The sequence below is a fragment of the Agelaius phoeniceus genome, chromosome 8 (assembly GCF_051311805.1).
Source record: "Agelaius phoeniceus isolate bAgePho1 chromosome 8, bAgePho1.hap1, whole genome shotgun sequence".
Lineage (NCBI taxonomy): Eukaryota > Metazoa > Chordata > Aves > Passeriformes > Icteridae > Agelaius > Agelaius phoeniceus.
Genome location: NC_135272.1, coordinates 7,492,925 through 7,516,601, shown reverse-complemented (window position 1 = coordinate 7,516,601; position 23,677 = coordinate 7,492,925). Strand labels below are relative to the sequence as shown.

Genomic DNA, 23,677 nt, shown 5'->3' with positions numbered 1-23,677 from the left:
AACGCAGGCGGGCCCCGGGGGAGCTGCGGCTTGCACAAGGCCCGGGACCGCTGCCGGCGCGGCGGGTGAGCAGTGTTTTGGCTGCAGCCCGCTCTGACGCCCGGCACCGGGACTGGCAGAGCTCCAGAGGCGTTTGGGGCAGGGTGTGGTTCCCGGGGCGCCCTGTGCAGGGCCGGGAGCTGGACTCCATGTCCCTGAGGGTCCCTTCCAACTCAGCGCATCCTGTCATTCCGGGACACCACGCGGCCCCGATGACGGCAGGAGCGCCGGTGCGTGTGTCATCGCTGCTGACGCCTCGAGGCTCCCGGGCCCGGCCGGGCTGACTCCTCCTCCGCAGGGACCTCGCCGGCGCATTTTGGGCCGCATTTTGGGTTTTTCCCTCCCCTCTCGCCGCCGCCGAGTGCGCCGGGGCCGCGCGCTGACGTGGCGCGCGTTGCCATGGCAGCCAGCGGCGCGCGCCCCCGCCGGCGCCGCAGCGGCCGCTCCGATTGGCGGAGGCGACGCGAAGGGGGCGGGCGGTGCCGCCCCTCCCCCGGTGCCCATTGGGCGAGCTGCGCGCACCACGTGGCACGGGCCCCGGCCATTGGCCAGCGGGGAGCTATAAAGAGCGGCGGCGGGGGGCGGCGGCCCCGCGGTGGCGGGCGGCATGGAGGCGGCCGGCGGTGAGGGGGATGTGGCGGCGGAGCTGCGGCAGCGGCTGGCGGCGGGCGGGCAAGACCATGTGCTGCGCTTCTGGCCCGAGCTGGACGGCGCGGCCCGCCGGGCGCTGGCGGCCGAGCTGTGCCGCATGGACGTGGCCGAGATCAACCGCTTCTTCCGCCGCGCCCGGGGGGACGGCGGCGGGGCGGCGGCGGCGGCAGCAGGGCTGGATGCGCGCATGGAGCCGGTGCCGCGGGACGTGCTGGGCAGCGCCTCCCGCGACCGCGGGCTGGTGCCGCGCTGGGAGAGCCGCGGTAGGTGCACGGGGCGGCGGGGCTCGGCGTGGCTCGGAGCCGGCGCGGAGGGCCCCACGCGTGTCTGCTCCCCCAGGGCTGGCGGAGATCGCGGCGAGCCGCGTGGCCGCGCTGCTGCTGGCCGGCGGGCAGGGCACCCGCCTCGGCGTCCCCTACCCCAAGGGCATGTGCGACGTGGGGCTGCCCTCCCGCAAGACCCTCTTCCACCTCCAGGCCCAGCGCCTGCGGCGGCTGCAGCAGATGGCGGAGGAGCAGCACGGCACTCCCTGCCACATCCCCTGGTGAGCCCCGGCCTGGGGGGGACACGGCTCGGGGGGTGGTGTCAGAAGGGACCGCCCGGCATTGCTGGATCGGGGTCCTGTAGATTGGCATAGCCTCTGGGTGTCAGCAGCCCGCGCTCCTCTGGGGTGATGCAGTTCCCCTGTGTAGCCCGAGGTTAGCCTGGGGTGGTGCAGTTCCCCTGTGCAGCCCGAGGTTAGCCTGGGGTGGTACAGTTCCCTTTGGCAGCCCGAGGTTAGCCTGGGTTGGTGCAGTTCCCCTGTGCAGCCCGAGGTTAGCCTGGGTTGATGCAGTTTCCCTGTGCAGCCCCTGGGGTGGTGCAGAGCCCCTTGGCAGCCCAAGGACCATGGACTGGCACAGCCCCTCTTTGTGTCAACGCTTTGCAATTGGCATGGCCCCTTAGAGTGAGTGCTTCGAGGCTCAGGGTGGGACTGGCAGGTCCCACGTTGTCAGACTCAGTCCCACGGCCCTTTGGGAAAGGTTTTCATGTCCCCATGCAGGACAGCAGCCATGGAGGGTGAGGAGATGAGCTGCTGAGGTGCTTTGTAGACAAGGCAAGAGCTGGCCACTGCAGCTGGGTGTCCCATGCATGGTGTTGTATGGTTTTGGAGATATGTGTTGCAAGGAAGGGTGAAACCCTTCATTGTCTTGGGACCACAGCAGGTCAGATCCTCCTGAGTGGGGGGGGGGAGGGGGGAAAGCATGTCCTGGGTATTCCCCACTTTTGGGATGAGGGGTGTGAGATCCTGCCTCTCCTCCCTGCTCATTGGGTGTCTTCTACTCTGCAACAGGTACATTATGACAAGTGGCCGCACTATGGAGTCCACCAAGGAGTTCTTCCAGAAACATCGGTATTTTGGCTTGAAGAAGGAGAATGTCATCTTCTTCCAGCAAGGCATGCTGCCTGCACTGGGATTCGATGGGAAAATCCTGCTGGAGGAGAAGGGGAAGATTGCTATGGCACCAGGTTGGTGGCCAGGGGTGAGACATGGTGCTGAGGAACAGCTTTTGGAACTGCAGTCTTCACTGTGACCTGGCCCATGGCTGACTCAGCTGGGAGGTGTCTGTGTCTGCCCTGGCAGGGAGGACCAGGGTGGGGTGTGGCTGGACTGAGGGCCCTCCACATCAGCCCGTGGGGAAGGAGGGTGAGTGTGGGTGGCTGACGGACAGTGAGGCGTTCCCTCTGCAGATGGCAACGGGGGCCTGTACCGGGCACTGGGCTCACACGGCATCATGGATGACATGGAGCGGAGGGGCGTGCGCAGTGTCCATGTCTACTGTGTGGACAACATCCTGGTGAAGGTGGCTGACCCCAGGTTCATCGGGTTCTGCTTGGAGAAGGGAGCAGACTGTGGGGCCAAGGTATGGTTTTGGGAGTACGCAGGCACTGCTTCTTCAGAGCTGGGTAGGGTCTGTCCTGCTCCTTGCCTGGCTTCCCAGACTTTTCACCCTTCATCCCTTCATTTGCTGGCTTGCCACAACCAGGAGGGATAGCTAAGTACCTGTAGCTCACTGGTGAAGTAACACATGCTGCCATAGTCCTGCCTGCCCTTGGCATCCTGGAGGATGCCTGGCACTGCTCTTCTGCCTTGCACAGGAATACGGCACCAACAGGCCCAGGGCTCAGAGGTCCCCCTGGGGTCAAGAGGCTGTTTGGGAGCCCTAGCTGCCTGGAACACACCCAGATGCTGGGCAGCTCTTCTCTGGGTGGCTGTGGCTAGCACAGGCAGACAGGATCCTTGCCATAATGAGCCAGCTGTCCCCAGCCTGACATCCTGGACACCAGACCAGGATGCAGCTGGGTGCAGCTGACATTGAACCCAGCTCCATGTCTTGTGGACAGGACATTGCACACTTAGAGCTTTACTTAAAGATTGGCTTGACAGCCAAAGGTTTTGTTTGCATTTGGCTTGGCTCTGGCAAACAGGTGAAAGGACTTACTGGTCTTGCAGCTTTCAGAGGCTAAGCTGAGAAAGGGAAGGCAGTTTTCTCCCCCTGGCCTGCATGAAAGAAAGAGGAAATAAACCTTAGCGTAATAAAGCTCCTGCAGAAAGAAGAAAGCCCTGCGCCCCTGCATGCAGCGTTGGGTAGGGATTTGCTGGGGTATCTCATAACCCAGAGGGAGGTGTGTGAGGTGCAAGGAGGAGAGGAAGGTCAGGGGGATATCTCTGCTGAGCCAGCAGCCTTCTGGTTGTGAACAGCAAGCTGGCTAAAAATATCCGTGCCTGCTGCCAGCTGCATGTTAGCTTGGTGCCACATCCTGCTGTGCCCTCTGGGTGTGTCTGACACCTGTCACCCAGCCCTGCCATCGCAGCTTCCTCTAATCCCCACTGCCAGAAGCACTTGGGAAGGGAGGGCTCCTGCATCGCCAAACCTGCACCATCCCAGCAGAGGAGAAAGCCTTTCTAAATAGGGCCTGCTGTTTCCAAGGGAGCATGTTGGAAGCGTGGGGCTTCGGGTGCCTTTCCCTGACAGCGCTTCCCTTGGGCAGGTGGTGGAGAAGACCAACCCCACGGAGCCGGTGGGCGTGGTGTGCCGCGTGGACGGTGTGTACCAGGTGGTGGAGTACAGCGAGATCTCCCTGGGCACCGCCCAGCAGCGCGGCCCCGACGGGCGGCTGCTCTTCAACGCGGGCAACATCGCCAATCACTACTTCACCACTGCCTTCCTGAAAGATGTGGTCAAGTAAGGGCCCGCTGCAGTGCCAGGACAGGAGTGCTGGCGCTGAAGTGCTGCTGCCAAGCAGAGCTGGCTGTGCCTTGCTTGCTGCTGGTTGAGCTCCAGGCATGCTGTGATGAGGCCCCTGCAGAGCTGGTCTGACCCCCACCTGTCTGCACAGCCCCTTCCTTGAGATAAGAGTTTTCTGGGCCGTATCTGGATGCTCCTTCCAGAGTGCAGGCATGTGGGGCTGTCTCCTGGCTGCTGTGGGGATGAGCGTGTGGGGATGTGCCTTGGGGCAGCCAGGGTAAGAGCAGGGCAGCCATCCTGCTGCAGCCGTGTCTGAGCTGGGGATGTGGCTTGCTCGGAAAAGTGACATCTCTGTCTTGGCCTGTTGCAGCATTTATGAACCACAGCTGCAGCACCATGTGGCTGAGAAGAAGATCCCACATGTGGACATCACTACAGGGCAGCTAGTCCAACCTGAGAAGCCCAACGGGATTAAGATGGAGAAGTTTGTCTTTGACATCTTCCAGTTTTCCAAGTATGTCCTTTGCTCTCTGTGGGGTCCAGGCTGGCTGCTGGCTCTCCCTGGGGAAGCTCTGAGAGCCTCTGGGGTTGTGCCAGGGTGTGCCCACTGGCAATGCCTCGGGATCAGGATAGGATGGCAACTGGAGGCTTGGGTGTTGCATGCCTCCTGCTGGGCTGAGCCCTGCTCCTGAGCCAGAGGAACATCTGCTGACCCTACAGGCCAGGGCCTCCCCTCCCTCCTGCACAGCTGTGAAAACAGCCGGTGGGTGTGGGTCAGGAGAGGGCTGTGGGCCCAGCTCAGCCGCCCTGGCAGGGGAAGCAGCCACAGTTTCCAAACCCCACCCTCCCATGCTGTGTTCCCCCAGGAAGTTTGTGGTGTATGAGGTGCTGCGCGAGGATGAGTTCTCTCCCCTGAAGAATGCGGACAGCCAGAATGGCAAGGACAACCCCACCACAGCCCGACATGCCTTGATGTCCCTGCACCACTGCTGGGTTCTCAATGCAGGGGGGCACTTCGTGGATGAAAATGGCACACGCATCCCTGCCATCCCTCGGTGAGTTGCTTCTCCTGTCACTTCTGCTCCTTTTTGGGCTGGATATTAAGCACGCGGCAATTCCAGCACTGATAACGGCGTCACAGAAGCAGCCAGCTATGGGTCCCCTCTCCTGGGTGATCCGTGGAGCAGAGCTGGGTGTAACCTGTGTGGTGACAACAGGAGTGGTGCTCAGTTGGCAACAGCTTTCCTTCTCAATTCAGCCCCTATGAACTGAATCCTGCCAGCCTCCATTGCACAGCCAAGGTTGCCTCTGCAGGAGGGAGGTGGCTCCCTAAAGACAGAGCACATCAGCAGGTCCATGCAGCAGCCAGGCTGGCATCAACGCATCCCTCAACCACAAGGTCTCCCGCCGGCCTCTTTAGGGATCACTAGACCCCAGACTCGTTTTGCTCTGTTTTTCTCCCCTTGCTAACCCTTGTTTGTTCCCGTGTAGCATCACAAACGGAAGGTCAGCTGCCAGCCCAGCAGATGTCAATGACAAGTAACTATCCCTGTGCCAGGTGCATGGTGGCGGGGCTGTGCTTAGGGACTAACGGGCTGCAGGCAGAGCGGCGTGCCAGGCTAACGGGGCTGGGGGCGCATGTGGCCGCTGGGGCATGTCACCCTGGGGACAGGGGGTGCTGCTTCTCATGGTGGCGGGGCAGGCAGCACTGCTCCTGCTGGGCTCCTTTCCACAGGGATAACTGGATGGGGCTCATGCTGTTGGTACAGATGCAGGATGGCAGCAGCCTGATCTGACTGCACACAGCCCCCAAAGGTCATCCCGCAGGCAGGGTGCTGTTGGCAAACACCCTGGCACGTCCTTTGATGCCACTCCCCTGTTTGTCACAGCATGGCAGGGACTGGTCCCAGCCGGTCCCAGAGCTGGGGATGGCTGCCATCTCCTGGTGTCTGCCAGGCGTCCAGGCAGACCGAAACGGGATTAAAAACATGAAGCAAACGTCAGGCAGGCTTTGATGTAGCAAGTGTGAATCTGAGCACAGCAGCCAGCTGGGCTTTGTGTGACTCCAGCTCTTGAGTTTGGAAGATCCAGAGCATGACACTAGGGAAAGCCCCTGGCTCAGTGCTTGGCAGTTTATGGGAATACACAGGGAAGTTTTAACTCTTCTGTTATGTTCTGTAGGCACAAACGTGCTGGGACTTGGAGCTGGTGAGTGTAAATGACTCACAGAGTAAGCAGTCTTGTTCCCTTCCACTCTTTCAGAAACTTTATCTTCAGTTACTTCCTGGTGGAATACAGCTGTTTTATCTCTGTTTTAATTCCAGACTCCAGGTGTTTTCAGGCTTATGACTAAGCCATCACACTAGTTAACATGCAGGAGAAAGGCTGCACCTTGTCCCACATTTACCCTTCATTACCAGTTAATATCAATTGTTTTTTAAAACTATTATCTTGAATCTAACATTCAAGGTAAATACCAGTGGGGGTTGGGATGGGTCAGTTTTATTTACTGACACCTGGGACAGGAGAGGGCTGAGTGAGTGTGTGGCAGAGGAAGGAGCTTTGACCTGGGTGAAGGCAGTGTTGTCACAGATGGCATTCTGCCATGCCTGCCTGGCTGCTGTGGCCACTGGCTGGGAAGAGGCACCCTGGGGTGCTGGCTGCTTGTTGGGTCCACACAGCTGCACCCCCAGATTTACATGCCAGCTAGATCCAGGGATCATCTAAGCATGTCCTATGAAGGCTGGTGGCAGCAGGAGCAGGGTCAGGGACCCCACACAGGCCCCTGCCCAGCAGTGCTGCTGCAGTGGGCAGCACTGGTGTGGTTCTGACATTTTGCTCACCAGGTCCATCTCACAGGCAGAAGAGAGGAGCCAAGACAGTTGATCTAACAAAGGCAGGAGGAGCAGACAGTGCCACAGGGAGTGATTCTGAGTAAGCAGAAGGGCTTACCCTGTGTCCTCAGGTTGTGCTTTAAGTGAGAGAGGGCTAAAAGCAAGACCTCTTGCTCTATGAGAAGGTGCTCTGTGAGTGCATCTCACATCACCCCAGGGCTGCAGGAGGAGAAGGAATGGGTGACTCATTTCCATGCAGCATCAAAATAGCGGGGCTGGGGGTACAGGCACTGCTGTAGTTACACACATGGAAAGGCATCATGAAAGCCCCATCTAAAGCTCTCTTCCCTTTCAGTTGCTGGTGGTACCTAAACTTTAGCTGGCACCTCTGTGGAGAGCACGCAAGGCTTAACTAACCCAGGGCAGCTCTGTGCTGGTGGGGCCTGTGTGGGCCCAGACAGCCCCTGACCCTCCGCCTGGCCTCGGCAGATGTTGGGCCCTATCTGTGTCCCCCTTGGGCTGTACCTGACTCTTCTGACTGTATATTGTTCTCTGCAGCTTGAAGGATGCAAACGACCTGCCAATCCAGTGTGAAATTTCTCCCCTTGTGTCCTACGGAGGAGAAGTGAGTACTGGTTCTGCAGAGCTCGGGGCCCTTGGGATGGGCCGGGCTGGCAGGGCACACGTGTGAGGGATAAGCCACAGAAGCGACTGTAACTCACTGGGGAGCTTTTTGGGGCAGTGCCCCCAGGCTGCCAGCACAGGAGGGGGGCAGAGGCAGCTCAGCAGCCAGGTGATGTGCAGGGTGTTCCTAACGAGCCAGTCTCATCCCGGCAGGGCCTGGAGCAGTTGGTGAAGGACCAAGAGTTCCGCACGCCGCTGATCATTGACGAGGATGGGATCCACGAGCTGGTGAATAACGGGGTGTAGTGGCAGCCCAGTGGTGCCCAGGCAGGGCTGCCCATCCCGCCAGGAACTGGGGCACACCAAGGTGGATAACTGGGCCTAGCAGGGACTGCTCCTGCTTGCTCTGGCCCTCTGCAGAGGAGGATTTTGACCCACTCGGTTCTTGGCATGTTGTATGCTTCTATTTATATTTTAATTTAAAAACCAAACGCTACAGATTCCCCTGCCACAAAGGACAGCTGTGGTGCTGCCCTTTGCACTCCAGGCTGTGGGCATTTATTTTTAAACATATGTATAGTAATAGTCATTGTACATGCAGAGAGGGGATTTTTATGATATGGGGCTGGGTTTAATCTAGAATTTTTATTTTTCTTAAATCTACATGACTTTTTTTTTTAATAGGGTCCTTGCCATTGCCCTTTTCTTTCCTTTTGGTCATCCTTTGTATATTGCACAACTGGAAGCACCCAATTAAACTCTTGAGTTACTCCTGTTTGTCTTCTGTGGTGTTTGAGTGACAATGACTTTGCACCAAGAGGCTCATGGAGTAGAGAGCCAACTGCATCATGCCAAGAGCTCTGTTCAGTGCAGCAAGGGTCTGGGGTGGCTGCAGACAGGGCCTCTAGCCTGCAGTGCTCATTTGGGGTGTTCCTGGACGAAGCAGAGAGTTGTACCCTCCTCTTATATTTCTGCAAACAGTGGCAAGCCTTGAGCAGGTAGGAACAGGCAGGTGTGTTGCACTGCTGGAGTGCTCAGGGTGAAATCATCCTGGCACTGAGCCCTCCACCACTGCCATGTGCCCTCTGCTTTTCCTGGAGGGGCTCTGGCTCCTGCATGAGCCCACTGCCGAGGAGTGTGGTGTCCTGACTGCCTGGGGCAGAGCAGCTGTGCTGCCTCCACTCCTGTTTGGGAAGAAGGATGGAGAGTTTGGCCAGCTCCTCTCCTGATCCTGATGTGGCCACAGCCTCTCACTGCCCCATGGCTGCCTTGCAGGCAATTTTCCCTTGCAGGCCTGGGAATGGACCCAAACCACTCCCTCTGGGGGAAGTCACCACGTGGCCCCCAGGTGCAAAGGTGACTGCTGGGCACCCCAGGCTCAGCCAAGCACTTGGTTCCCCAGGCACTCTGCAAGGGCCACCAGGGCAGCGTGGGGGGTCCTGGCTGGTGCTGTCTCCTGCTGGCTCACCACAGGCTGGCTGGGCTGTGCATGGCCGAGCCTTTGGCTTTTGGGCTTTGCAGACCACCACCTTTGCATTCGGTCCTAGGGCAGAGCGCCAGGGTGCTGGCTGCTGCCAAGTCATTTGAGCAGCACTTCAGGTAGCAGGCTGGCTGGTGTTTGTGCCAGTGTGCACGTAGGGCAGCCTGTGCTTCTCCCTGCCAGCTGATCTGGGGCAGCACATGGGGCACTGCTCAGACCTGCTCCCTGCCAGCCCCGGGGAAGCTATGCCGTGCCTCTGTCGCCCTTGGCAGTGCTGGTCAGCTGGTGCTGCAGCCCCTCTCTGGTGGCAGTGACAAGGGTCACCAGTGTCTGCTGGGAGCAGTGCATGGCTTCCCCTGCCTGTGATTCAGTTGGTTTGTCTGGAGACTTCATGCTGCTAAAGAGGTTTAGGAGCGGGGCTATAGCCCTGGGGCTTTGGGGTGTCTAGCTGGACAGGAAAGCTTTTTTGGGAGTTGGTGGCCTGCTGCCGAGGGTGCTATTTCCTTCCCATAATGTAAGCATGGAATTCACCACAGCCAAAACAGTCTAAAAATTCTTTTGAAAAAGTTCTTTAATTGTGGTTTTTGATGTTGCACAAAAATTAATGTAAGCCCATTATTATTACTATTAGTAGTAGTAGTATTATTTTCTCCCTGCCTTGTTGCGTAGCCGGTGGCCACCGTGCCAGGCTAGTGCCTGGAAATGATGTCAAGCCACGAGCTCTGCGTGGAGCTCGGAGAGCTGGAGCCCCAAGCCCGTGCCCTGAGCCAGGTTGGTCCTTTGGCTGCTGTCCTGGCCACGTGTGCCCGTGCAGGAGTCCCAAATCATTCCCCCAGGGGCCCGGAGAGGGGTAGCCTATGTGGGACCCTCTGGGCCAGCTCTGGGGTCTTGTGGAGTGTCCCCATGACCCACATTTTGGGGGTCTCCTACCCAGCCCCACAGTGCAGGAGGAGGGTCCTGGACGCGTGTGCCGTGCCACAGCCACGGGACAGGCACTGGAAAGTGAAACGTTGCCTATTGCTTTAAGTTCCCTTGCTGGCCACGGGGACTTTTTTTTTTTTTTTTTTTTTTCTCTAGCGCTATGAATGGGTTTTGCTGTAAATTATAGCTCTGCGCACATTCCCTCGGGCCGAGGAAAATAACCTCTGCCGAAACGCCAGCCCGGATCGCTGACTGGCTCCCCTTCTCCGCTCCCTAATTGAAACCAAATGTGCGAGATGTAGGATTGTGGGATTTCTGGCCGGCTCCCAGGAATCCGCAGAATGCGAGCGAGCTCCCAGAGGCATCTTGCATCAGCCCGGGGAAGTTCGCTCCTCACCTGGCTCCCCCGGCCCGGGCGAGGGGCGCGGAGCCCGCCCGCCCTCCGGCGCTCCGGTGAGTCCCTTGGGGTCCCTCAGGGCTGTGTGGGGACGTGTGACCCTCCTGGCCTGGCGCTGTGGGGGGACACGGCTCAGGCTCCGCGGCGGAGCCCAGGCAGAGGGGCTGAGGTGTAGCTCTGTCCGGGAAGGGTCTGGGGCAGCAGCAGGGCACTGTCCTCACTCGGGGAGATGACAATTGGCCCCTTTTCGCCAGCTGACCCCACAGCGCCAGCGGTTCCCCCCGTGCCTCGTGCCAGGCCGGCGTTTCCTGGTGTCCCTCCTCAGCTCCCGCCTATGTGTCTGTTGGCAGAGCTGGCGGCAGCGCTGGTCAGCCAGGGAGGCCCTGCTGTCCCCAGGGTCCCTTATCCAGGCACCGGGTCACACTGGGAAGGGGAGCACAAGGCCATTGCCCTGGTGCTCGTGAGCATCGTGTCCCCGTGCTGGTGCTGGGAGCCCACTCGTGGCTGCCAGCCCTGGGTGGTGTTGGGGCGCTGCTGCGGAGCCCTGCTGGCAGCGGGGCGACAGCTGGGAGCGCCTGGCTGCCAGGGAGCACTCGCAGGATGCAGCACCCGCAGGACGGTGTCCCCAGGCCCCCAGCCGTGCCCCTGGCAGGAACGGTGTCCCCAGGCCCCCAGCCGTGCCCCTGGCAGGTCTCGCCGGGGCAGCTGGAGCCATGGGGATGTGCTGGCTGCTCCTCGCACCCCGGACAGCTGCGATGCCTCGGGCTGAGCCAGCGAGCCCGTGGCTGGAGAGGCGCTTGCTGCTGCAGGAAATGGGGCTGCATCCAGCCCAGAAAAAGTCTAAAATGGCATTTTTGGAAGGAAGGAGGACTACGGGTCCCGGCATGCTGCACTGTGCTCCCACCAAGGCTGCCAGCAGCACGGCATGCTGGGGGCTGTAGTGCCAGCTGGGGCAGGGATCCTGAACCCCCTTATCCAAACATCCTTGGGCCGGGCTCACAGCCAGGTTGTCTTCACTCAGGGACGTTCCCTGAGTGGCCTTGACCTGTCTCACGCAGCAGGAGGGCAGCCCCAGCCCTGTGTGAGGACTGGGGCTCTGCAACAGGAGCCCTAGAAGTCCTGGCAGACTTGTGTCCAGGACCTGGTGTGCACAAGGGGTGCAGGCTGCTGCCATCCAGCCCCCTCCCCATGCGTGATGCATCCTCCTGATGAAGCAAAGGTGGCAGTGCCCACCTGGGAAGCAAGCTGGGGACCTCGCCCAGCTGGGGACCTCACTTGGAACGGGCTGACAGCAAGAGGGATCATGGCTCGGGTGGGGATTGTCTCTTAACAAAAGCGAATTTAGTTTCTCCCCCAGTTATTTCCTTGGTTATTTCAGTGGAATAAGGAAGGGGGGAAATAAGAAAGGAAAACAACAAAAAAGCAGCAGCCAAGGGAAACTCAAAGCCCAGGCAATGCCAGGGAGGAGCTCCAAAAACTGTCTACACTAAAACTTTCCAGTGATTGAAAAATTTCAGCAAACATTTTCAGTCAAAACGTTGCAAAGCCATCCCTTTTGCAGGGCTGGTGGCACAAAACTGATTTCCAGCTGGGCTGCCAGTACTGCCCTTGAGCTTGACCGTGTGTCCCTTAGCCCTCAGCCTTGTGGCCTGAGTCACTGTCCCCACACTGTCCCCCAGCCCCACACCCCTGAGGAGCGATGAGCACTTCCCAGTGGCTACGTGGGGATGATTTCCCTATACTAGGCTAAATGTAAATGCATTCCCTGCAGGACATTACAGCATGTGATATCCTGATGCTTAAAGAGTTTACTCAGCCTGAAAGAATAGTGGGGAAAATATCCCTGGATATTTTTTGGAATGCAGAAGGAAATTAAGATTTTAATGTTGGTGGGGAACTGGCCGTCATCAAACGCAGGAGCTTCTTGTGTGCCTCTGGGCAATGCAGCTGAAATTCCCAGTTGCAGCTGAGTTAGTTGCAACTAGCTACAGTTTCCCAGCTGGGAATAGAGGGGGGGAAAAGCAACCACATGTGGGCTTTAAAAAGAAAGGAAAATTAGAAAAAGGGGAGGGGGGGGGAAGGGGGGGAATCATCCCAAGTGGAGGTGTCTACTTGTGGTGTTTGGCAGAGTCTCCCAGGAATCCAGCAGGGTGCTGTGGGGTGCAGAGAGCTCCTTGCAGAGGGCAGGTGGCAGCTCCTGGGGTTTTGCTCTCCCCCTGGGTGCTGGTGTGGCCACAGCAAGCTCCGCTCTCGCTCCTGCCATGCCAAGCCCCAGCTGTGGCAGCGCCCAGGGCCATACCCGGCACCTCCCAGCTGGCTCTGTGGGATGTGGGCAGCTGCTTTGGGTGTGTTTAGCCTTTCTCTCTGTAGTGGGGACAAGGCCGTGGGGTGATGCAGGGACACAATCAGGCATTCACCTGCAGCATCAGTGGCTGGGCTGTTTCAGGGAGGTGCCAGCCAGGACAGACATCCCTGGTGCAGTGGGCTTGGCTGGAATTTACCCCAGCAGCCAGGCCCTGTTTGGCCAGGAGCTGCAGTCCTTTTAACCCCCAGGTTAGAAGGTTGCTCTCTCAAAGGTTAATGTGCATTTAAACTAGATTAAAACAGCTTTTTTAAATAGAAAGAGAACTGATTGCATCTGGTACTGGTTTGAAAGTGTCCTCTTGGCAGATAAGGGGGGCTCAGGGAGCCTGAGGCAGGGCTGGTGACGTTTAGGGGTGTCCCTGGTGCTTCCCCTGGCATGGTGCCACGCCTCATGGTGGTGGCCCAGAGGTGTGTGGGCACAGTGGGAGCTGCTCGGGCCCTGGGAGCTCCTGGCAGCTGAGGGCTAGCCAGGGCCAAGGCCATGGCTGTGGTGACAGCCCTGACACAAGGGCAGGCACGTCCTGGGGAGGTCCCCTTGTCCCCTCTGAGGAGAGGCCCGGCAGCACCAGTCCTTTTTCTCCCCAAGCCCCGTTCCCAGGACCCCCAGGTCCCCTCCAGCCCCATCCCATGCTCCCCTCGAGGCAGAGGGTGCAAGGTGGCTCCCACGCCCTCTGTCACACTTTTCTGTGTCACACAAGGCCCTGGCATCACTCTGCCATGGGGAGCTATCCCAGTAAATACCCTGTAAATCTTGGGTGATTATCTGCTCTCCTCTCTCGAAGCCAGCAGGCAGGAAACCGCTTTGGCACCCTGCTATTATTGTCTGATGTGATGGGGTTGTGCAACTTCTTCTTTCAAAGGCAGCCAAGGGTGGGTGGCCAGGCCAGAGCCTTTGTGCCCTGCGGTGGAGGTGGCCAGTGCTGGCCCCAGGGAGCTTCCCGCGGGTCGTGTGGCCATTCCATGTGGATGTGGCACACCATGGCTCCCAGGGGTGGGGTCTGGCATCCCTGTGACCACCACCACAGATCTGAGCTTGGGGCTCTGTTCCTCCTCTGAGGCTGAGGTGGGGACACAGGGTCTAGTGCAGGAGAAGTGCTCCCACCCTCAGCTGGCTGCCCCAAGCAGGGCTGGTGTTTGCCTCCTCCTCGGCTGCCTCAGTGTGACGAGCCCTGGTTCTGTCTCCACAGGCCTGCTGACATGTCGGCCACCAGACCGGCCCTGCTGCCACTGCTGCCACTGCTGCCACTGCTGCTGCTGCACGTGCCACGTGCTGCCAGAGCCCAGGTCAACCCCGGTAAGTCAGACAGGGACCAGGTGGCTGCAGGTGCCATAATTTCATTTCCCTGGTCTCTGCTCCTGCCAGATGGCCAAGTTTGGACTCGCATCGTCTCCATCATCTCTGGGATTTTCTCAGCTCTGGGAGCAGTTTGTGGTGGCCCCCAAGCCTGCACCTGCCTGGTCACTCTGCTGTCCTGCACCTCACTTGGGCACCTGCAGTGACCTTCAGAGCCCCTGCAGTGTGCCACAGGTGCTGTGTGGCCCCTGGCAGCTGGCAGGGTGCTGGACATGGCAAAGCGCTTCAGCCCTGGGCTCTGAGCGGGGCCCTTGCCCATGGGGGCTCACTGAGGCTGGAGGCTGCCCAGGTGCCAAGCTATTGTTTTCTCTGCTGGGCTGTGCCTTCTCTGGGGGTTTTGCAGCAAATCAAGGCTGGCTTTGGTGAAGTGGCTTGACTGGGTGCCTGGCTTCTGCTCAGAAACCACAACACTGCGCCAGCCAGCAGCACAAGTGTGTTTAGATGGCTGTTCCTGCAGGGCTCAGCCCCATCCTGTGCTGCAGTGATGAACAGAGCCCAGGGTTTCCCCAGGGAGTTCCTTTAACAAGTCCCTCCAAAGGCTTCTTCCATCTGTGGGAGGAGTTAGCTGGGTCTTCCCTGGAGGTTGCACTGTGCTTATTTAGGGAGGCAATCCTGTTTCTCCTGCAAACATCAATGGCTGGCAGAATTGGATTTGCCTGGCCAGGATTGTCATTACCAAGACAAAAACACAGGGCTGGCCCTGTGTTTGGCAAGAATTGAACGGGAATTCAGCAGGAGCTGTGCTCTGCAGAGCACGACAAGTGTGAGAGCAAGAGACAAGAGATGCTCCCCCTGTGCCAAAGCTCACGATGAAGATGCACTCATCCTTCTGCCTGATGCAGGATATGATCCCTGTGTCTGGGGTCCCGGGGATGGTGACACAATGGGACGTGGGTTCTTTGTGGGTGCAGTGCCAGGCGGGCCGGGGGCTGTGGGGTAGGAGGCGGCCCAGGCGCAGTGTCCTGCCCGTCCTTGCCCCCTTGGTGCGGGTGTTTGCTCGGGGTGGTGTGTGGCAGAACCGCGGTGGGCTGGAGCCGGCAGCCAGACGGTAAACACAGCCAAACAAGCCGCCCTTTCAGCAGTGCTCTTGGCAGCCAGGCGTGAAAAAATAACTCCTGTGAAGCAGTGAGGATGCGATGCTGAAGGAGTCGGTTGCCACTCGGGGGTGCAGCCCGCCTGCCACCCCGGGTACTTTTCCACTTGCAGCCCAGCCAGGAGCAGGGCTGGGGGTGGGAGCTGAGGGGTCATCAGGGAGGATGAGTGCCTGTCTTGGTCACTTGTTCCCTCAGGCAGGGACAGGGAGCAGCGAGCAGTGTGGCACAGTTGCTGCAGTGAGGTTTCTGGGCAAGTGGCCCCCCTGGAGCATGGGGACAGCAGTGCCAGCTCCCAGGCTGTCCACCACAGCCAAGATCCTTGCCAGCAAGGCTGAGGAGATCCCTGGGGACAGGGCCCTGCGTGCCTGTTAGGCCTTCGAGCCACCTCCCCTTCTTCCTACTTCACTTGGAGCTGGGCTGGCATCTGCTTCTGGCCAGAGGCTTCGCTTGCTTGAGAAGGTGCCTGCATTGGCAGGACTGTCCCTGCCTTGCTTTGTCCTCTCTCTGTGAGCCAGAAGGATGGAGATTGCTGCCCTGGGGCACAGTGGATGTGCCCCAGCCCAGGCCATTTCCATGGAGGGATTCTCTCCTGCTCAGTGCCCTGCTGGTGTCATTGCAGCAGTGTGTCGGTACCCCTTGGGAATGTCGGGTGGGCACATCCCTGACGAGGACATCTCAGCCTCCAGCCACTGGTCTGACTCCACAGCCGCCAAGTACGGACGGTGAGTGTGGGCACCCTCCTGCAATAGCCACAGCAGGGTCTGGGCTAGCATGGAGGGAGAAGGGGGACATGGGGCTGGCCTCAGCCACCTGCAAACAGCTCCTCCACTCTGGGCTCTCAGGCTGGACTCGGAGGAGGGCGATGGAGCCTGGTGCCCCAAGACCCCAGTGGAGCCAAATGACCTTAAGGAGTTCCTGCAGATTGACCTGCAAGCCCTGCACTTCATCACATTGGTGGGCACCCAGGGGCGCCACGCCAAGGGCCATGGCAATGAGTTTGCCCCCATGTATAAAATCAACTACAGCCGGGATGGCACCCGCTGGATCTCTTGGAGGAACCGGCACGGGAAGCAGGTGAGGAGACGAGTGGGGGCTGCATTGGGTGGTGGGTGAGGAGGCTCCTCCTGCCCATCCCCACTATGCTTCTCTCTCTCTAGGTGCTGGATGGAAACACCAACACCTACGACATTGTCCTCAAGGACCTGGAGCCGCCCCTCATCGCCCGCTTTGTCCGCTTCATCCCTGTCACCGACCACTCCATGAACGTCTGCCTGCGCGTGGAGCTGTACGGCTGCGCCTGGCTGGGTGTGTGCTGCGGTCCCCTGCCTGTCCCTGTGTCCCCATGCTGGGGTGCTGGCCATCCCAGTGGGGGCTGTCTGTCCTGCAGCACCGGGATTGGCGGGGTGTCCATGCACTCACCCTTCCCTCCCTGCAGATGGGCTGGTGTCCTACAATGCGCCGGTCGGGCAGCAGCTCATCCTTCCTGGGGGCACCATCATCTACCTGAATGACTCAGTGTACGACGGGGCCTTTGGGTACAGGTGAGGACTGCGTGCCATGCTGGGCAGCAGGTGAGGGGCATTTTCAGGCTGATCCTCAGCAGAGCAAATGCTTGCAGTGTCCTTGAGGTAGGGGACATGGCCAGCCTGGGAAGGCTGCACATCATGAGGGAAGCAGCTCCTGCCCTTCCCCTGGATTTGCTCTAGCTGCACCACATGTTAAGTGCCCCACAGCCTTTTTGAGAGAGAACATCAGGAACAAAATCCCCCCCTGAGTGTCCTGGAGCCCGTGAGGAGCTGCCAGAGGGTGCTGGGTGCTGCAGGTTTGTGGGACTGGCAAGAGTCATGCTCCTTCTGTCCCTTTGCACATGCCAGCATGACAGAGGGCCTGGGCCAGCTGACGGACGGGGTGTCGGGGCTGGACGACTTCACGCAGACCCACGAGTACCATGTCTGGCCAGGCTACGACTACGTGGGCTGGCGCAACGAGAGCACGGCAGGCGGCTATGTGGAGATCACCTTCGAGTTTGACCGCATCAGGAACTTCACCGCCATGAAGGTCCTCACCCCCCCCGCCCTGTCACCCTCCCTGTGCCCCTCGGTAGCTGTGCTGACAGGCTGCCCCACAGGTCCACTGCAACAACATGTTCGCCAAAGGTGTGAAGATCTTCAAGGAGGTGCAGTGCTACTTCCGCGCCGACGCCAGCGAGTGGGAGCCTAGCGCCGTGTCCTCGGTGCTGGTGCTGGATGATGTGAACCCCAGCGCCCGTTTCGTCACCGTGCCTCTGCTCCACCGCATGGCCAGCGCCATCAAGTGCCAGTACTACTTCGCCGACACATGGATGATGTTCAGTGAGATCACCTTCCAGTCAGGTACTGGTTGCCATGAGCCTCATGGGGACCAAGCTCTCCTGGGTGGGAGGCTCAAGGAGGTAGCAGGGCTGTGGACCATCCACACCCCCACCCTGATCTCTTCTCCCTGGCCAGATGCAGCCATGTACAACAACTCAGTGCCCCCTGCCGAGGCACCCGTGGTCCCCACCACTTACGGTAAGCATGGGAAGCAATGTCACCCTGTGCTGGGTGGGCACTGTGCCCCATCCCACGCAGGAAAGGGGCAGGGGGTCTCCCTATTCCCCACTGTGACTGGCCCTCTCTGTCCCCTTCTCCGGCTAGACCCCACACTCAAGGTAGACGACAGCAACACGCGCATCCTGATCGGGTGCCTGGTGGCCATCATCTTCATCCTGGTGGCCATCATTGTCATCATACTGTGGCGGCAGTTCTGGCAGAAGATGCTGGAGAAGGTGGGCAAGGGTGGTGTGGCTGGTGAGGTGCCTTGTGGTGTTGGGGTCATTCTGGGCAGGTTCTTCTGGGAGCTCAGCACGGAGAAAACAGACTCCGTGCAAGGGCTGATGCTCCCTTCCCCTCCTCAGAAAGGCTTTTCACCCATCTCCCAAGGAAAGGGACTTAGCTGAGCAGGGTGGTGACTTTGGAACTTTCCTGTTTGTCCATCCCTCTGTCCTGAAGCTGATCTGGGGAACAGGAGCCTGGATGTGGAGGGTTCTCACCACAGCCACCACCTAAACAAGGTCACTCACAGAACTGATGAAGTTAAACCCTTTTCCATAGAGGCAGACAAGAGAAGGGGGGAACATGAGGACAAACTCAGGCAGGGATGGCAACCTAGGGACAAGGCACTAGAGAGGAGGTTTGGTCACATCCCTGGTACCATCCTGCCCATGCTGTGGGGAACCCCACCTCTCTCCTCCCTTGCCCTGCTGTCACAGGCATCACGGAGGATGCTGGATGATGAAATGACCGTCAGCCTCTCCCTGCCCAGTGAATCCAGCATGTTCAACCACAACCGCTCCTCCTCCCCCAGCGAGCAGGAGTCCAGCTCCACCTATGACCGCATCTTCCCCCTGGGACCCGACTACCAGGAGCCCTCCCGCCTGATCCGCAAGCTGCCTGAGTTCACCGCGGGGGAGGAGGACACAGGTGAGAGCCAGGACACCCTGCATGCTCACAGCCGTCTCACAGGTGACAGCCAGGACACCATTCACTGAGCCTGCTGCAGCCCCCTCTCTCCAGCCCCAGCTTTTGGCCACTCCCCAAACATTTTGTCACAGAGGGAGAGGTCACACAAGTCCCCATGCATCCCCCATGAAGGTCACAAAAAGCCTGTGACTGAGAGCCGTCAGTGACATCCACTGCCAGACTAAGCTGTATCCCACTGTCATCCTTGGGATGCTCTGGCACCTCTTCCTCAATGATGTGGAGGCCAGGCATCGATCTCCGCTCCCCTGGTGCTCAGGGCTTGGTTGATGTTTGCCATTGGTGGGGAAAGAGTGGAGCAGCCTGCGCTGCCTGCAGGAAGGCAGCCCTGCGGGGGCTCTGGGGCAGAAGGGGCAGAGTGTGAGCAGCCCCAGGGAGCAGAGGGTGCAGGGCAGGACACCCATGGCAGGGCTGGCCCCGCTGTGTCCCCCTAGGCTGCAGCAGCCCCACCAAGCCATCGCAGGCCAGCGTCCCCGAGGGCGTCCCGCACTACGCCGAGGCCGACATTGTGAACCTGCAGGGTGTGACAGGTGGCAATACCTACTCAGTGCCAGCCCTCACCATGGACCTGCTCGCTGGCAAGGATGTGGCCGTCGAGGAGTTCCCCAGGAAGCTGCTGACCTTCAAGGAGAAGCTGGGGGAAGGCCAGTTTGGGGAGGTGAGCGGGAACTGGGCCTGCTCTGAGCAGGACTCAGGCAAAGTTCTTCCCAGCTCGCAGGGGCTGTGGAAGGCTGTCAGTTAGCAATGTAATGGCTGCCCCTTGCTCCCCCAGGTTCACCTCTGTGAAGTGGAAGGGATGGAGAAGTTCACAGGGAAGGACTTTGCCCTGGAGGGCCTTGATGGCAGCTCTGACCGCCCCATGCTGGTGGCTGTGAAGATGCTGCGGGCAGATGCCAACAAGAATGCCAGGTAGGGGCTGAGGGGGGCACACACCCCAGCACTGCCCACGTGCAAAGCCTCACCAGGAGAGCTGGGATGTTTGGAAAGCATTCCGTGTCTCCATCGGCCATATGCTCAGTCAGTGCAGCTGCAAGGACCACACACCTGAGCTCTCTGGGGATGCTGGGCTGTCACACGTCAGGATCCTTGGTCCTAACCAGCTCCCCAGTGCCTACCTACCTGCTGAGCCCACCCTGCAGCTCATCTTCTCTAGTCCCAGTGGAAGTGGCCCACAGGTCTTCAGGAGGCTTGGGGGGGTGGGTGGCACTCTTGGCCAGTCTGTACTCACCTCTGTGGCCCTCTGGGTCTGTCTATCCCATCTGTGTGGTTTCTGTTCCGGAAAGGAATGATTTTCTGAAGGAAATCAAGATCATGTCGCGGCTGAAGGACCCCAACATCATCCGGCTGCTGGCGGTGTGCATCACAGATGACCCCCTGTGCATGATCACCGAGTACATGGAGAATGGGGACCTCAACCAGTTCCTGTCCCGCCAGCAGGCAGGCGGCACTGCTGCTGCCCACACACCCACCATCAGGTAGGGCTGCCTGGGAGAGCAGGGGCAGGCAGTGCTGCTTGCTCCTGGGACACCCTGCCTGGAGCCATGCACCTTCTGGCTGTTGTCCTTCCTTCCTTCTGCTCATTCGTCCCGTGTGCCCCCAACAGTGACCTGCAGTTCATGGCCACCCAGATTGCCTCGGGCATGAAGTACCTCTCATCCCTCAACTTTGTGCACCGGGACCTGGCCACACGCAACTGCCTGGTGGGGAAGCACTACACCATCAAGATTGCCGACTTTGGGATGAGCAGGAACCTCTACAGTGGGGACTACTACCGCATCCAGGGCCGGGCGGTGCTCCCCATCCGCTGGATGTCCTGGGAGAGCATCCTGCTGGTACACGGGGCCGGGGCTCCTCTGATGGACACTGACATGGCTCTGGGGATGCTCACTGCCCTGCTTCCTTGGGCTGGGGGGTGCAGGAGGGAGGGGGAGGTCTCTGCTCACTGCAGCCCAGATTTGGGATGAAGCATGGGGACAGCGGGAGTGGTGGCAGTTTTTGAGGCAGGCTGGGGGGACTGTGGTGATTTTTAATGTCCCAGTGCAGGACATCCTTTAAACGGGATGCTTGGCATTTTATCCTGGCCGTGGTCAGGCCTGGAAGAGGGAGCAATGTTGGTTTTTACCTTTGCCAGGAGCTGGGTCCTTGGCAAGTCCAGAGCAGTCACTGCCAGCCAGACCTGGAGCTCACCAGGCTCTGGCCTCAGGCAGAAAGCAGGTCTGTGGGGCCAAGCACCTCTCTGGGACCAGACCTGGATGCTGAAGCATCCAGAATGAAGTTTTGATCCCTGAGCACCTGGAACTTCTGGGTAAAGCCCATGCCTGACCCTGCTCTGCTCCCTCTGGCCAGGGCAAGTTCACAACGGCCAGTGACGTGTGGGCATTCGGAGTGACGCTGTGGGAGACCTTCACGCTGTGCCGGGAGCAGCCCTACTCCCACATGTCTGACGAGCAGGTCATCGAGAACACCGGCGAGTTCTTCCGCGACCAGGGCCGTCAGGTAGGGACGGGATGGGATGGATGGGACAGGGGTGGAACTAGGACATCGGGAGCCTGGGGAGAGACTTTAAGGTGACCAGATAGGGAGCTTAGCTGTGAGGCAGCTATGGGACAGGAACTCCTCCTGAAGGAGTCCTGGTGAAGGGCCCATCGTGGCAAATGCTGCACTTCACACAGTCCAAGGCACTGCTTGCTCACTGACCCCACTGCAGCTTTTAGGGTCTGAGGGACAGAGGCAGGTGTCCCCTGCTGCCTCACTGTGCCATCTGGGGTCATCTTGCCCCTGGGCACATGGCAGCACAGCCCCCATCTCGGGCCATGGAGAGATGGGGCACCCTGAGATACGGGGCTCTCCAGGAGCAGTTTGCACATTGGTTTCTGAGGCAGTAATTCTCTCTTTGCCATTTCTGCTTTTTGTTTTGCAGACCTACCTTCCCCAGCCCATGCTATGCCCTGACTCAGTCTATAAGCTAATGCTCAGCTGCTGGAGACGGGACACTAAAGATCGTCCCTCCTTCCAGGACATCCATCGTCTTCTCCAGGACTCAGCCAGTGAAGAATAACCCTCGGCTCCTGCCTGTCCTGGTCCCATCCTTCCCTGTGCCCAGAGGAGCCCCAGATGCAAACCGAAGCCACTTCACTCGGACTTAGCCATAAACCCGGAGCAGCTGCTCTTGTTCTCATTGTGCAGTGAGGCCTCACAGGAGGCCCCCAAGGACAGCAAAGCCCCTCGGTGTGGGACAGCTCAGATCTCCCTCTTCCCCGCGGACCGAGCCCGGCAGTGGCTGGGGGAGGGTTATTTATTGGTGCAGCCTGTTCCTGGTGACAGGGACCAGGACAGAGTGGATTCTCCTGCTCGGCTGAAGGGGACAAACTTCAGCTGGACTTTCTCCATGAGGAAGCTCGGCCCACACACAGGGCAGGTGCCTGGGGAAGGGATGTGTGCAAGTGTGTGCCCGCTGGAGCAGGGACAGACCAGCAGCCACCACCTGCTTCAGGAGGAGTTGGGAGCAGCCTCTGGCTGTGCGATCGCGGGGTGAAAACAAAGACTCCGTGGACATTCGGGGCTTTGGACATGCCACATGGAGAGGCAGGAAGCGCCCTCCCTGCTGGCCAGCCCCAGCTGCACAGGGAGAAGACTGGGGGTGCTCCTGGCACCTCACCCAGCTGCTGGAGTGTGCAGCCGGGGCGGAGCGGGCATCCTGTGCCGAGGGGACATTCCTCACTGACCACAGCCACTCCAGGGCAGCTCAACTGCCCAAGAAATGCATTTTGGATGCCCCATAGGTGATGCATGGCAGCTGGCAGCAGGATGCTAGTACCTTTTAGTTCCATAGGGAAATCTCCAGGTCCTCCTCCCCCAGAGTTAACCCACATCTTCATCTGCCAGGAGAAGAATGTGTATAGCAGAGTTTCATTGGCAGCTGCCTGCTGCCCATGCCTGCAACAACCCCATGGGCATGGAGCAGGGCGCTCCAGCTCTCCCTGGCTCTCAGCCTGGGATCACAGTCCAGCTGAAGCCCCTGAGCTGAGCTCTGCCACCCTGAGCATCCCACAGCATTCTGGCACCTGTCTGTGCTCCTGAAGCTGCCAGCATTCTGAGCAAACTGGGTAGGTGCCAAAGCCATGGGCCCTGGCAGGTGACCCACCAGGCCCCAAACTCAAACCCTCCTGTGGCTGGGCAGGAGGAACTGTGGACTTGGAGGGTCCATGGAGCCCTCCACACTCTTGTACGCACTAGCTCAGCACCAGCAGGCGCGCGTGGCACAGTTCCCACTATCCCGTGGCTAAGGCATGTGTATATTCAGTAGATGCACCTATGTGTAGGGGCCAACCCGCTGAAGAGACACTCGGTATGTGATCTGGCTGCATGGTTTCCTTGTGGCGCTTCTGCAGGCAGCTCAGCTTGCCTCCCCTGAGGGCACCCCAGGGCTGGGGGGCTCTGGAGCTGCACTGTGTGCTTGGGATGTGGTGTGGAACACAGGTAACAGCCCGAGACTTGGAGCCAGGATGATCGAGGGAGCAGCTGGCTGACCCAGACTAGCTGTCTGTCCCAGCGGGTGGGAGGGAGGATGCTCTGAGGCTCAGCATCCATGGCAGGACATGTGCAGCAGCAGGGCCGGGGAAAGGGAAAGGTGTCTGGGAAAGGGGAGGGCAGGGATGGTGGCTGTGCCCCGCAGAGACTGGCTGGTCTCCCGCGTGCTCCTCCTGCCTGCGACAGAGGATGGATGCCTCATCCCTGCTGAGCGTGTCAAGACGAGGAAGGGCTTTGTTCGTGTCCTAGAATTGGTGTCTCTCTGCCTGTCCCCTCGGATGGCCGCTCCGTGCTCAGAGTGCGTTGTGGCCCATCCCAGCCGTGCCTCAGCGGGCTGGGGCAGGTGGGGCACATCTGCAGCTCCCGGGGCCCGGGCACTCTGCACCGTCGGCATGGACCCGCATTCAATAACACGCTGGGGAGTCTGGGGGGCAGCTGTGGGGTCCGCTGTGTCCAGGCCCTGCTCCAGGTGGGACCCCGCCAGGGGCAGGGCTGCCCCGGAGGGCCATGGCGGCAGCAGGGAACGGCGGCCTACTGGGCATTTCTGCCTTCCTCGGCGGCAAAGAGGGGAGGGGAGGGGAGGGGAGGGGAGGGGAGGGGAG

The 23,677-nt window shown here is 59.7% G+C and overlaps 2 protein-coding genes across 4 annotated transcripts; both read left to right on the top strand.

Moving 5' to 3' along the window:
• The first annotated feature begins 641 nt into the window (after positions 1-641).
• On the top strand, positions 642-8,148 carry UAP1 (UDP-N-acetylglucosamine pyrophosphorylase 1). Of its 2 annotated transcripts, none has more exons than XM_077181885.1 (9): positions 642-953; positions 1,167-1,234; positions 2,024-2,199; positions 2,422-2,594; positions 3,724-3,917; positions 4,291-4,434; positions 4,787-4,975; positions 7,313-7,379; positions 7,592-8,148. In XM_077181885.1, exons 1-9 carry the CDS (start codon positions 672-674, stop codon positions 7,682-7,684), a joined length of 1,386 nt encoding a protein of 461 aa, XP_077038000.1. In that variant the 5' UTR covers positions 642-671; the 3' UTR covers positions 7,685-8,148. The 2 variants fall into 2 exon arrangements, with proteins under 2 accessions (XP_077038000.1, XP_054494494.1); XM_054638519.2 differs by having other exon boundaries at positions 1,030-1,234.
• A 1,819-nt stretch (positions 8,149-9,967) lies between these two features.
• On the top strand, positions 9,968-22,901 carry DDR2 (discoidin domain receptor tyrosine kinase 2). 2 transcript variants are annotated; one of them, XM_077181884.1, is made up of 17 exons: positions 9,968-10,236; positions 13,728-13,834; positions 15,608-15,710; positions 15,831-16,062; positions 16,146-16,293; positions 16,424-16,529; positions 16,863-17,046; positions 17,117-17,360; positions 17,475-17,537; positions 17,664-17,794; positions 18,278-18,488; positions 18,980-19,203; positions 19,318-19,454; positions 19,829-20,020; positions 20,149-20,377; positions 20,892-21,041; positions 21,466-22,901. In XM_077181884.1, exons 1-17 carry the CDS (start codon positions 10,121-10,123, stop codon positions 21,601-21,603), a joined length of 2,715 nt encoding a protein of 904 aa, XP_077037999.1. In that variant the 5' UTR covers positions 9,968-10,120; the 3' UTR covers positions 21,604-22,901. The 2 variants fall into 2 exon arrangements, with proteins under 2 accessions (XP_077037999.1, XP_054494485.1); XM_054638510.2 differs by having other exon boundaries at positions 9,988-10,232.
• The last annotated feature ends 776 nt before the right edge of the window (positions 22,902-23,677 follow it).